This window comes from Salvelinus sp. IW2-2015, linkage group LG22 (genome assembly GCF_002910315.2).
Source record: "Salvelinus sp. IW2-2015 linkage group LG22, ASM291031v2, whole genome shotgun sequence".
In the NCBI taxonomy this organism is placed as follows: Eukaryota; Metazoa; Chordata; class Actinopteri; order Salmoniformes; family Salmonidae; genus Salvelinus; species Salvelinus sp. IW2-2015.
In genome coordinates this window covers 12573517-12586733 of record NC_036862.1, presented here as the reverse complement: position 1 = coordinate 12586733, position 13217 = coordinate 12573517, and the positions used below count along the sequence as shown (strand labels likewise).

The window sequence follows — 13217 nt, the reverse complement described above, 5'->3', positions numbered from 1 at the left end:
AAGGCACCCCCACCCTCTCAGACAGCCCCCAAGGCACCCCCACCCTCTCAGACAGCCCCCAAGGCACCCCTACCCTCTCAGACAGCCCGCAAGGCAGCCCCGTCCTCTCATTCCAAACTTGCAGTACTGTAGCCTTTGTTTCTCTGTCTCTACTATCTGCTTGACCAGCCATGTGTTTGCGTGGTATGGGAATTTTGTCTAACTCTTTGCCTCTTGTCTGCCCAAGCTTTGCTCATCAAGCCATGTGATGTCTGCTCTGTGCTGTTGACTAGTGTTTTGTCCCTTTGCTGCTGTACTTGCTTTYCCCTACTACGAGAGCCTTCATAGTTGCTGTGTGTCCTCCTGTGTGACTGGGTGTGTATTGCTGAGAATGGCAGCATACATCCATGTTGTCTGTCTGTCTGTGTCTGTCTGCCTGTCTGTCTGTCTGTGTATGTACAGTGTTGAGGTGATACGGTGGCACTATGCTTCCTGTCAGTGACTGAGTGTGTGTTTACATCAGCAGTCCGAGGCCAGCGAGCACATGGAGGTGGCATCATCCTCCACCAAGGACCTCAGGGTACTTTTTATGGCTTGACAACATGCTTTATAATGTAACATTTAAACAGATATTATCAAGGGGTGTGTTTAGTAAAGACTAACAGTGTTGTGTTCCATTTTCCCTTTAGTCTGGTTTTGGCTCCAAGTTGTCAGAGAAAGTCCTGGACCTGACGGATCTCTCCCCTGCTGTTAGTCCACTCTTGCAGGTACCACACTTTCTCCTCCTCTCCTCCTCTTCCTCTCCTTTCTTTTTCTCCCTCACTCGCCCCTCTTCACCCTGGCTCTCCTCTTCACCTCCTTCCTCCTCAGCTACAGTCTCTCCTTCCTCACTTGGATGTTCTCAGTCACGGTGGTTCTCTGTAGAGTCTGTAGGCACAGTTTGTACCGTTGTTTTATTTTGAGAGTAACACTCACATCATGCCACGTAGAGTTAGATGTTAGCATTTGCTATTCATCTAAAATAAATATTTTCCYCAGGAAAAAGAGGGCAAAGTGAAAGTCTGTGCGGCAGAGGAGAAGGAACGGAGGAAGAGGGCAGGAGCTGCAGAGAGGTTGGCAGACAAGACTTTCTGATTCTGATAAATGCCCATACTTCAGTGGAATGTCCTCTCTGAATTTGAAACACACATTGTGATACAAGCCTATTGTCACTGTCACTGGTGCAGTTGTATGTCTCTCGCAGATCTGCAGTCTAGAGCTGGACCAAATCATTTATCTGACCTCCCTCCCTCCCCTCCCCTCCCTCTCCCGGCCCCCACTCTGCAGGCGTCTTCAAGCTGCAGGCAGGGAGGATCCAGCAATGGAGGACAGGCACCCCAGCCAGTCCAGTGAATCCCAACAGGACACAGGGTCCTCCCATTCTGAGCCGGAGCCCCGGCCGCGGGCCGAGGGGGTCAGCGCCAGCACCAGCCTAGGGGTGCCGGGGGTCCAGGGGGTCAAGCGGCCTGACACCTCCAGAGGCCGCCTAGTTAGGAGCCCCCACACCCAGTACAAAGAGGAAGCCCCCAGACAGGGGGAGGACAGCAGAAGGGCCCAGGAGGAGGAGAGGGASAAGGAGAGGAGGGAGACTGAGAGGGAGATAGAGGAGGAGAAGGAGCGTGCGCTGCGGGAGAGGCAGGAGAAGGTGCGCCTKCTTCAGGAGGAGCTGAGGCGGGAGGAGGAAGAGGAGGAACAGAGGCTGAAGGAGGAGAGCGAGGAGAGGGTCAGGTAGGCATCCAAGCAGCAGGCCACGGAGTGGTCAACCTCCCTAAATCTCCACTAATGTCCACTTTTATAGTAGTATTTGTGAGCTGTGATGCTCCCTGTGATTGTGAGAGGATATGACTCAGTGTTGATGCTTAGGGCTGTGTGACAGTGCTGGTTATCTCACCCGCTGCTGTGTGTGTGTTCTGGTCCTGACCGGTCTTCCAGGAGCCTGAGGGAGAGGCTCCAGAGTAAGGGGAGGGAAGAGGAGAGCAGGCTGAGTGTGGAGTCTGAAAGCAGGCTACTGGAGCTGAGGGAGATGGCCCGGAGGGAGAGAGAGAACCAGCAACGCAACGTCAGGTGACTCATCTCATCTCTCTCTACAATTCATCCATCTGCTTAAGCACACACACACACACACACACACACTTATTCGCATGACAGCAATCGCCCTGGAGTGCTCCAGTGACCCTTAGATCACATGCCCAGCGACCATAGGCGTATTAATATGACACTACTTCACATAACTTTTCTGTGCTAAGGCAATACTATTCTTACTACACATACAGTAGGTATACCATACCGCTTGGCCACTGGAGAAAAACAAGACAAAAAATATTTGAGCTAGAAATGATTGTGTGTGCGTGCTTGCTACGTTCGCGTGTGTGTGTGTTCTTTTTATCAGGGAGGAGGGCGAGGCGATGCTAAGGCAGCTGTGTGCCACCCTGGAGGCGGAGCGAGAGAGGATAGAGGCCCAGAGGAGGCGGGACCTAGAGCGACTGAGGGAGGAGTCAGAGGAGGAGCTACATGCGGAGAAGCGGAGACTGCTTGGGGAGCGGGAGGAGCAACTCGACTCCCTCAAACAGGAGGTGGGGGAAGGGGAGGGGGAGGTGGGAGAGTGGCGATGGGGATCGGACAAGGGAGGGGTGGAGGTATAGGAGAGGGGCCTTCCAATACACARGTGTACTTGAAACAACTGAATGTGTACTGTCTGGACTCATGTGTTTGGGTTTTTGTTTGGGGAATACGTGGAGGGAGTCTAGGATAGTGTGGTGTGTGTGTCACACAGATGATGGTTGAAGACAGTGTGTTGTTGTCTTAGGGGAGAAGCAGTGCCAGTGAGAGGCGGAGGGAGTCGAAGAGCCCTCGTAGCCCAGAGCAGCATCTAGCAGAGTACCAAAAAGAGGTGATAGAGCACACACACACACACACACACACACACACACACACACACACACACACACACACACACACTACTTCCCACCTTTGGTACACAAAACCTTAGCCCCTCTTCTCACTGACTGCATATACACATATTACCATAACAGTATGTCAGTCTAAACCCTATAGTGTTGTGGCATTATGTATCCCTCCCACTCACTGTCTTGGTCCAGTTGGGAGACGTGCTCCAGGAAGTGAGGGAGGAAGTGCAGCGTGACCACGGCAGGAAGCTGGAGCAGCTCAAAGACGACCACCGCAGAGAACTCAACTCAATCAGAGACAATCATCTGGACCAGGTGAGACACAGTTCAAAGGTCACAGCTTCTTGTAACAGGCCTGCTGCTAACTCATTATCTATTTGTGTCTCTGTGTGTGTGTGTCTGGATGTGTCTGGATGTGTCTGTGTGTGTGTGTTTGTCCTCCAGGAGGCTGTCCAAAGGGAGCAGTTGCTGTGTGCCCTGCAGGAGGAGAGAGATCGCCTGCTGGCCACCCACAGCGCCCAGCTGGAGAGACTCCGTACACAGCTAGACTCCCAGCTCTCCAAGACCCGCCAGACACACACYCGCAAGGTGAGGACAGAGAGACACACACGTGCGGCACGAACACACACACACACRGTGTATCATCTCCAAACACCTATGTCATCCCTTAGGAGGTAGAGATTCAGGAGCTGGGGGACAAGCTGGAGCTGAGGGCCAGAGAACTGAAGACCCAGGAGGCAWTACTGAAGACCCAGGTAGTCAATCAATCACTGTTGCACTGATATGTGTATTCATGACTACCTGGGAGACGTAGGGATGGCCTAGGCTATGGAATGGAATGAACTGTATGTGTGTGGTTGGGCGCTGTTGATTAAAGGACATACACGTTTGGCACTTTTTAGGCAGCGAATTTGAAGAAGAGACGGCAGCAGCTTGGGGAGGAAGAGGATGAGATAGACAGAGGAATAGAGGTGAGGATTCATCATCATCGTCATCACCTCTGTCTTCGTCATGCTGTAGATGTTAAGCCTGTGATGTTTTCAGGCTCTGCCTGGAGTCATGCAGGAGAGAGATGGACTGCGAGAGGATCTGGAGAGGGTGGAAGGACAGAGGGACGGGGCGAGGCAGGAGGCGGAGAGAACGAGGGAGGAGAGGACCAAAGTGAGAGACGAGTTGGAGAGAATTAGGGAGGAGAGGGACAAAGCGAAGGAGGAGAGCAGGAGGATGAAGGAGGAGCGGGACTGGCTGGAGAGCAAGGTGGAGCTGCTGCAGGAGCGCTGTGATCGGCTGTGCCACAGAGTCAGGTACACACACACACACACACACACACACCTGGCCTGTTAGTTGGGGTCAACCTCCGTTCACTCCTGTTTTATTGTCAACTTGCAGCTGACAGTAGCATGTCTTTCAGACTTATTGGGAGACTTCATGTCTAGCTTGCCAGGCTACTGAGCTCTTTGTCAAGCGGTTGATCTAGTCATCAAATCAAACTGTATTAGTCACATGCGCCGAATACAACATGTGTAGACCTTTCAGTGAAATGCTTACTTACAAGCCCCTAACCAACAATGTAGTTCAAAAAATATGAATAAGAATAAGAAATAAAAGGAACAAGTAATTACAGAGCAGCAGTAAAATAACAATAGAGAGACTATAAACAGGTGGTACCGGTACAGAGTCAATGTGTGGGGGCTCCGGGTAATTGAGGTAATATGTACATGTAGGTAGAGTTATTAAAGTGAGTATGCATAGATAATAACAGAGAGTAGCAGCAGCGTTAAAGAGGGGGTGGGGGGGGCAATGCAAATAGTCTGGGTAGCCATTTGATTAGATGTTCAGGAGTCTTATGGCTTGGGGGTAGAAGCTGTTTAGAAGCCTCTTGGACCTAGACTTGGCGCTCCGGTACTGCTTGCTGTGTGGTAGCAGAGAGAACAGTCTATGACTAGGGTGGCTGGAGTCTCTGACACTTTTTAGGGCCTTCCTCTGACACCACCTGGTATAAAGGTCCTGGATGGCAGGAAGCTTGGCCCCAGTGATGTACTGGTCTGTACGCACCACCCTCTGTAGTGCCTTGCGGTCGGAGGCCGAGCAGTTGCCATACCAGGCAGTGATGCAACCCGTCAGAATGCTCTCGATGGTGCAGCTGTTAAACCTTTTGAGGATCTGAGGACCCATGACAAATCTTTTCAGTCTCCTGGGGGGGGAATAGGTTTTTGTTGTGCCCTCTTCACAAGTGTCTTAGTGTGTTTGGACCATGTTAGTTTGTTGTTGATGTGGACGGTGTTGGAGTCGTGCCTGGCCATGCAGTCATGAGTGAACAGGGAGTACAGGAGGGGACTGAGCTTGTCCTGCGTTGCATATAATCAATGTGGTGSCTGTTAWTTTATCATCGAATCACAGCCTACTTCACCAAACYGGGGATGATTTAACAAAYGCACAATCGTTGCACGAATGTACCTAACCATCAACATCAATGCCTTTCATAAAATCAATACACAGAAGTATYTATTTTTAAACCTGCATATTTAGTTAAAAGAAATTCATGTTAGCAGGCAATATTAGCTAGGGAAATTGTGTCATTTCTCTTGCGTTCATTGCACACAGAGTCAGGGTATATGCAACAGTTTGGGCCAACTGGCTCGTTGCGAACAAATTTGCCAGAATTTTGTGTCATTATGATATAACATTGAAGGTTGTGCAGTGTAACAGCAATATTTAGACTTAGGGATACCACCCGTTCGATAAAATACAGAGCGGTTCCGTATTTCACTGAAAGAATAAACGTTTTGTTTTCAAAATGATAGTTTACGGATTTGACCATATTAATGACCAAAGGCTCGTATTTCTGTGTTTATTATAATTAAGTCTATGATTTGATATTTGATAGAGCAGTCTGACTGAGCGGTGGTAGGCAGCAGCAGGCTCGTAAGCATTCATTCACACTTTACTGTGTTTGCCAGCAGCTCTTAGCGATGCTTGACACAGCGCTTTTTATCAAGCCTATCAACTCCTGAGATTAGGCTGGCAATACTATAGTGCCTATTAGAACATCCAATAGTCAAAGGTCTATGAAATACAAATGGTATAGAGAGAAATAGTCCCATAACAAACTACAACCTAAAACTTTCTTAACTGGGAATATTGAACACCAGCTTTTCATATGTTCTGAGCAAAGGAACTTAAACGTTAGCTTTTTTTACATGGCACATATTGCACTTTTACTTTCTTCTCCAACTGTTTTTTGCATTATTTAAACCAAATTGAGCATGTTTTCATTATTGAGACAAAATAGATTTTATTTAATTATTATTTAACTTAAAAAAAGTGTTCATTCAGTATTGTTGTAATTTGTCATTATTACAAATATATATATATATCAGTGGGAGAACAAGTATTTTGATACACTGACGATTTTGCAGGTTTTCCTTACTTACAAAGCATGTAGAGGTCTGTAATTTTTATCATAGGTACACTTCAACTGTGAGAGAAGGAATCTAAACCAAAAATCCAGAAAATCACATTGTATGATTTTTAAGTAATTAATTTGCATTTTATTGCATGACATAAGTATTTGATACATCAGAAAAGCAGAACTGAATATTTGGTACAGAAAACCTTAGTTTGCAATTACAGAGATCTATACGTTTCCTGTAGTTCTTGACCAAGGTTTGCACACACTGCAGCAGGGATTTTGGCCACTCCTCCATACAGACCTTCTCCAGAATCCTTCAGGTTTTCGGGGCGCTCCGGCAATACGGACTTTCAGCTCCCTCCAAAGATTTCTATTGGGTTCAGGTCTGGAGACTGGCTAGGCCACTCCAGGACCTTGAGAAAGAATGCACTAGATTAGTGCCGCTGGCTGTGTGTTTCGGTCGTTGTCATGCTGGAAGACCAAGCGCACGCCCTCTTCTCAATGCTCTTACTGAGGGAAGGAGGTTGTTGGTGCAATGTATCTCGCGATGATACAGGGGGTCACCCATCCATGCCTCTCCCTCAAGAGTGGTGCAGGTCGTTCCTGTCCCTTTGCAGAAAAGCATCCCCAAAGAATGGTGTTTCCACCTCCATGCTTCACGTGTTGGGGAATGGTGTTCGTTGGGGTTGTATGCTATCTTCTATTCTCTCAAACTACGGCGAGTGGAGTTTTAAAGCGAAAGAAGCTCTATTTTTGTCTCATCAGACCACATGACCTTGCTCTCATTCCTCCTCTGGATCATCCAGATGGGTCATTGGCAGAAACTTCAGACGGGCCTGGACATGCTGGCTGGGCTTGCAGGATTGGGGCTGACCGGTGCGTGCGCTGAGCTTTATTAATGACCATGGACGGGCTGGTAGTTGCGTGCTTCTACAATTTCTCTATTGAGACTTTCGGCAGTCTTGGTCTCATTATTATCTGAGCCACCATCGTGCGCGTGGTAGTTCGTGGATCTTGAGTCCCTCACATTCCTCATGAATCATGGCCACACGGTGAATCTTGCATGGAGCCCAGACCGAGGTGATTGACCGTCACATTGAACTTCTTTCCATTTTCTAATAATCTGTGCCAACAGTGTTTGCCTTCTCACCAAGCTGCTTGCCTATTGTCCTGTAGCCCATCCCAGCCTTGTACAGGTCTACAATTTATCCCTGATGTCCTTACACATCTCTCTGGTCTTGGCCATTGTGAGAGGTTGGAGTCTGTTTGATTGAGTGTGTGGACAGGTGTCTTTTATACAGGTAACGAGTTCAAACAGGTGCAGTTAATACAGGTAATGATGGAGAACAGGAGGGCTTCTTAAGAAAAACTAACAGGTCTGTGAGAGCCGGATTCTACTGGTTGGTAGGTGATCAAATACTTATGTCATCCAATAAAATGCAAATTAATTACTTAAAAATCATACAATGTGATTTTCTGGATTTTGTTTAGATTCCGTCCTCCACAGTTGAAGTGTACTATGATAAAATGACAGACCTCTACATGCTTTGTAAGTAGGAAAACCTGCAAAATCGGCAGTGTATCAAATACTTGTTCTCCCCACTGTAATATAAATTGTCCGATTAATTGGTATTGTCTTTTTTTGGTCCTCCAATAATCTGTATCGGCGTTGAAAATCATAATCGGTGTGACCTCTAGTCCCAGGGTCCTTAGCTTATTGATTAGCTTGAGGGCACTATGGTGTTGAACGCTGAGCTGTAGTCAATGAATAGTATTCTTACAAAGGTGTTCCTTTTGTGCCAGATGGGAAAGGGCAGTGTTTGTGCAATAGAGATTGCATCATCTGGATCTTTAGGGCAGTATGCAAATTGGAGTGGGTCTAGGGTTTCTGGGATAATGTGTTGATGTGAGCCATGACCATCCTTTCAAAGCACTTCATGGCTACAGACGTGATTGCTACGAGTCGTAGTCATTTAGGCAGGTCACTTAGTCATACTAATGGTTCATGTATTCCAATGCCAGTTACTATTCAGTTCCTAACATATGATTTTATTGCAGTGATCTGGAGCAGAGTGATGTCAAGAGGCCTACTACTAGACTGGACAGAACAAAAGAGGAGAGGAAGGAGGAAGGATAGCGAGCAGCGCCTCTACTGCTGGACGGAGAAAGTGCTGCATGTGGAAGATTCTGAAAGAACCTCCTGTCTTAGACGAGTATGTGTGTGTGTGTGTGTGTGTGTGTGTGTGTGTGTGTGTGTGTGTGTGTGTGTGTGTGTGTGTGTGAGGCATGCATGTTGCACCCTTCTATCCTGACTAACTTTCTATGTGTGTGTGTGTGTGTGTTGGTGTGCCTGTGTTCTCTCTCTTTCCCTCTCCAGTTGCGTCAGTATATCTCCTCTGAGGGGCTGTCCCTGCAGAAAGCCCGGCGCTTCCTGGAGAGGGAGAGTGGTCGTCTGAGTGAGAGACAGGCAGTGCTGCAGGCAGCTCAGGCCCAGTCCAGCTCCTCTCAGTACCCCAACACCACCAGCCACGCCCAGGCCACACAGGAGATGTACAGGAACCTGCAGCAGGTACGTGTAAGTGTGACTCCCTTCCTTATCCCTTATAGACTCCTACACTCGGCCCTAGTGCCCTTGTGTTGAACATTCATGAAGTGAGAGAGTATGCATGACCTCCGTATGTAACTGTCCCTGGATCATCTTTCTCTCTCTCTTTCCCCCACTCTGTCTCTCATTTCCTCTTCTCTTCCTCAGGAGGCCAGTGACGTGGAGGAGTTGAGGMTGACTGTGCAGAGGGGGAACTCGCTGCTACGCAGGAAGGAGGAGCGACTGCAACAGCTAGAGAGCTCCGTWGCTGAAGAGGTGCCGTTGTACTACACCATAACACGTTTATATACCACATATCCTMCCCCCTGTACACCACTTGTACTACATACCATGCCCATAATGTTAGACATACTGGAATAGCTAATAAACACACTATACACTGAGTGGACAAAACATTAAGAACACCTGCTCTTTCCATGACATAGACTGACCAAGTGAATCCAGGTGAAAGCTATGATCCCTTATTGATGTCACTTGTTAAATCCTCTTCAATCAGTGTAGATGAAGGGGAGGAGACAGGTTAAAGAAGGATTTTTAAGCCTTTAGACAATTGAGACATGGATTGTGTATGTGTGCCATTCACGGGGTTGCTGGGCAAGACAAATATTTAGGTGCTTTTGAACAAGGTGTGGTAGTAGGGGCCGGGCGCARCGGTTTGAGTGTGCCAAGAACTGCAACGCTGCTGGATCTTTCACACTCAACAATTTCCTGTGTGTATCAAGAATGGTCCACCACCCAAAGGACATCCTGCCAACTTGACAGAACTGTGCGAAGCACTGGAGTCAACATGGGCCAGCATCCCTGTGAAACGTTTTCAGCACCTTGTAGAATCCATGCCCTGACGAATTGAGGCTATTCTGAGGGCTATTAGGAAGGTGTTCCTAATGTTTTGTAACACTCACTGTATGTATGCTTTTACATTTTTTCGTAACATTTTGGTCATTTAGCAGACASTCCTATCCAGAGAAACTTAGTCAGTGCATTCAACTTAAGGTAGTTAGGTAAGACAATCGCAAACCACAGTCATTGTAAGTAGAACTTTCCTCAATTAAGCAATGATCAGTGAAATCAATGATAGTAAGAGAAAACAAGTGTTAGAGTTAGAGGCAAGTACAAAAGTATGGAATTTGTTTTTTCTCTTGCTTTATCTTGCCCAGGTCTCCCCTCATCACTACTATGATGACCAGGACAGACTGGCGACTGATAGGAAGGTGGCCTTCGATGTGACTGAATCAGATATGAGCAGCGTCAGCAATGGCCTGGATGGCCCCGGTGAGAGAGACAGACATACTGGAATATTCATAGCAGGCCTGTACTCCTCCTCTGCCAAATTATTATCATACTCTCTCTCCCTCTTTATCATTCCTCCTTTTTTRCCCCTTTCACCCACTCCTTCCTCTCTTTCACACCTCATCCCTTGTTCTTCATGTTTTCTGACATTGCCTCCCTTTCTCTCTTGCGCTGTCTCTCCCTCTGTCTTTCCTTCWKTATCTCTCCTCTCCAGGTGAGGAGCCCACAGTGCCAGCTAAGGTGCAGCACTTAGCCGAGTCGCTCCAGCACATCTCTGGCCAGCTCAGCACAGTCCTGGGGGCCCTGGGCTCCCTGACCCAACGCCAGACCCCTTACCAGCCTCTCCCCCTACCCCTGCCCCTCTCCCAGCCACGAACCCCCACCTCAATGCCTCTTTCACAGCTCTCCATGCCTCTGTCTGGGCCCTCCTGGGCGTGGGCTCCTCARAGCACCTCCATCCAGCCACGGGGTTCTGAGGACCTGCTCAACAGCCGCTGGGCCAAGCTCTTCCCTGGTACATCTCAGCCAAAGAGATTCAATATCATATATGTTATATTAAATATGCGTTCTATTTAATTATGTGGTCTGAAGAACTCTGTTCAGGGTGAGTTSTTAGTTTATTGGTTTAACAAGACTTCACTTCTCTTTGTCCCTTCTTCCATAGGGGCTCCTATTGAGTCCATAGCCACCAGRTCCTTGAGGACGCATGCGCTTTATTCAGGGTACAGTCCTGCAAGGTAAATATGAAAATTATTTGTTATAACCATCACTCATCCCTTTCACAGTAGTCTGTCTTGTTGAAGGAAGGTACTAAAGAAATGTGTGTTTGTGTGTGTTAGTGAGCAGGCTCGTAGTCTGTCCTCCATGCAGCCTAAGGCAGTGGAGATGGATGGCCAGAGGCTACAGGGTCTGATCGACGGCAACAAGAGATGGCTGGAGACACGCAGGAAAGACCCCAGTGTGTATCCTTCTGTAAAAATGCTCACACATTACCACATTGCACAACTTATAATAGAGCTTGGTTCAGTCTTGTAAATGTCCTTAACAGGTTTTCATCAGACCTCTGTTCACGCGTTATCGGACCCCCCCAACTATGAGTGGACTGGTCCAGCTGAGCCTGGATGACAACAACCAGATTAAAGTGTACCATTACTAAAGGGGGGTGGGTGAAGTTACATACGGCGCAAGGATCAACACAAGATGTACTGTTACTGAAAAAGGGCTAAGGACAAGGGTGGGTTTTTAAAATTAACTTTGAGTAATACAGGGATCCCTCTAGCTCTGGTCCAGGGAGTTATTAGAGGAACCCCCTCGACTATGTGTGGACCAAAGGAACACCCTGGACCAGAGCTAGGATTCCTCTACAACCAGATTTACATATCAYACTACTGTAAGAAATATTTTTAAGACGTCTGTCCTCTGGTGAACTCCGCTTTAGCTGRGATTGTGTTACAGAAGAGTGAGCGGACACGGGACTGTTTCAGTGGACTCTGTCATTTTATTCCATTGGCATGCAAGGGTGAATAGCTTGGGAGTATGGAGASAATAGTCCCGTAGTCAACAAATCAGTTTGTTTCCCAATTTTTTGGCCTCTAGCTATTTAAATGTTTCAAAAGCAGATTGCATAGTTGTTACATATACAGTAGGTGCTTCACTTTATTAGGAGAGACATCTTGAGGTTGGAGTGAGATACTGTTGATAGCTGACATAAGCCTCATAACTGATGTGATAAGTGACTAAAGATCATTGTCATGGTATCAGGTTGTATAAGAGACATATCACTCATTCCGCTGTATGAGAAGTTCAAGCCATACCATAATAACCACTACAAGAGCAAGACAATGACTTGAGGGATTCACAGTCTATGAAATTCTGGTAAGAGGGACTCTTCCAGTGTGTTTTACTGTGCAGCTAGACGTGTAATGTTTACCATATTTTTTATAAGAAACATTTTAATAAATGTAAAGTGGTGTATATTCATAATGCCAATGTCAAACGTTCATTATTTTTCATTAAAAAGTKATCACCAGGGTTGTATTCATTGGGACACCCAACAGAATGTGTTGTGACTTTTTGCAACTAAAATTTCTTGGACAAGTTCAGGTTGTCAGTTACCTTCCGTTTCYGTGCCTAATGAACACAACCCAGTTCTGGATTTCCTCTTCATCCTGCTTGTCAGTTATTTAAAATGRAAAACCTAGAGACAGATTGTACTAATGCTAAGACTACACCTTTATCATCGTGGACACAAACTTTATTCAGTAGTCACATAGTCCCAAGTTCTTATCCTACAGTGCAAAATCTATTTTCCTCACCAGCTAAGGACGTAGTTAGTAATTAAAATACAATCGTTGATATCTCTCTGGGACAGATCCATCCAGTATCAGACAGCCATAGAAATACAAACCACGCACATGATCAGAACATTAAAGGCCACAGACAGACTGGACATAGAGTGTTCTCACTCTCCCCCACACAATCATATATACACAGGCGCACACACACTATACACGTTTAAATGCAATAAGAAAACACAACGACCACAGTAATATTGGATGGCAGTAAGGAGAAATGTCAGCATGTACTGGTGAACAAGACTCATTGATTGGCACGCCAAGTGTCCATACAGATTCCAACTCTGGGGAGGGCGCACCGTCCTTTCCCAGCTCTTTGATTGGCTGAGAGATGCCCAGCCCGCCTGCAGTCAGGGAGACATGCCATTGGGTGTCTCAGTTGCCACTGTGTCACTACTGGCCAGCAAGAAACGTTAAGGCGGAGCCAGAGAGTTGCTTTTTCAGAAGACGAAAATCTTGTCTCTCTGGACGTCGTCCAAGTCATCATCCATGGTGAGGAGAACCTGGCAGAGAAAGCAGAGGAGTCAGTCACTATCTGAGTATGTATGGGTCAGGAATGGGAGGTCTTCATCAAAGCTCAGCCACATATGATCTATTGCTGAATGACGTGGGRAGTAACCATGTCCACGGTG

At 47.1% G+C, this 13217-nt stretch overlaps 2 protein-coding genes across 2 annotated transcripts in view; one reads left to right on the top strand and one right to left on the bottom strand.

Annotated features, from left to right (window-relative positions):
* Positions 1 to 12207, top strand: part of LOC111982611 (centrosomal protein of 164 kDa) — a 23651-nt gene extending 11444 nt beyond the window's left edge. Inside the window, exons 9-28 of the mRNA XM_070433970.1 lie at positions 503 to 559; positions 669 to 746; positions 1018 to 1091; positions 1306 to 1746; positions 1951 to 2082; positions 2408 to 2591; positions 2825 to 2908; positions 3117 to 3239; positions 3369 to 3512; positions 3596 to 3679; positions 3827 to 3895; positions 3969 to 4228; positions 8395 to 8470; positions 8714 to 8905; positions 9089 to 9196; positions 10099 to 10213; positions 10446 to 10745; positions 10896 to 10968; positions 11071 to 11193; positions 11291 to 12207. Of these exons, the coding sequence (XP_070290071.1) occupies positions 503 to 559; positions 669 to 746; positions 1018 to 1091; positions 1306 to 1746; positions 1951 to 2082; positions 2408 to 2591; positions 2825 to 2908; positions 3117 to 3239; positions 3369 to 3512; positions 3596 to 3679; positions 3827 to 3895; positions 3969 to 4228; positions 8395 to 8470; positions 8714 to 8905; positions 9089 to 9196; positions 10099 to 10213; positions 10446 to 10745; positions 10896 to 10968; positions 11071 to 11193; positions 11291 to 11387 (2814 nt within the window). The 3' untranslated portion in view covers positions 11388 to 12207. The remainder of the gene's footprint in view (positions 1 to 502; positions 560 to 668; positions 747 to 1017; positions 1092 to 1305; positions 1747 to 1950; positions 2083 to 2407; positions 2592 to 2824; positions 2909 to 3116; positions 3240 to 3368; positions 3513 to 3595; positions 3680 to 3826; positions 3896 to 3968; positions 4229 to 8394; positions 8471 to 8713; positions 8906 to 9088; positions 9197 to 10098; positions 10214 to 10445; positions 10746 to 10895; positions 10969 to 11070; positions 11194 to 11290) is intronic.
* The window catches only part of LOC111982612 (SID1 transmembrane family member 2-like), a 22394-nt gene continuing 20886 nt past the window's right edge, over positions 11710 to 13217 (bottom strand). Inside the window, 1 exon segment of the mRNA XM_070434033.1 lies at positions 11710 to 13088. Coding sequence (XP_070290134.1) covers positions 13026 to 13088 — 63 coding nt within the window. The 3' untranslated portion in view covers positions 11710 to 13025.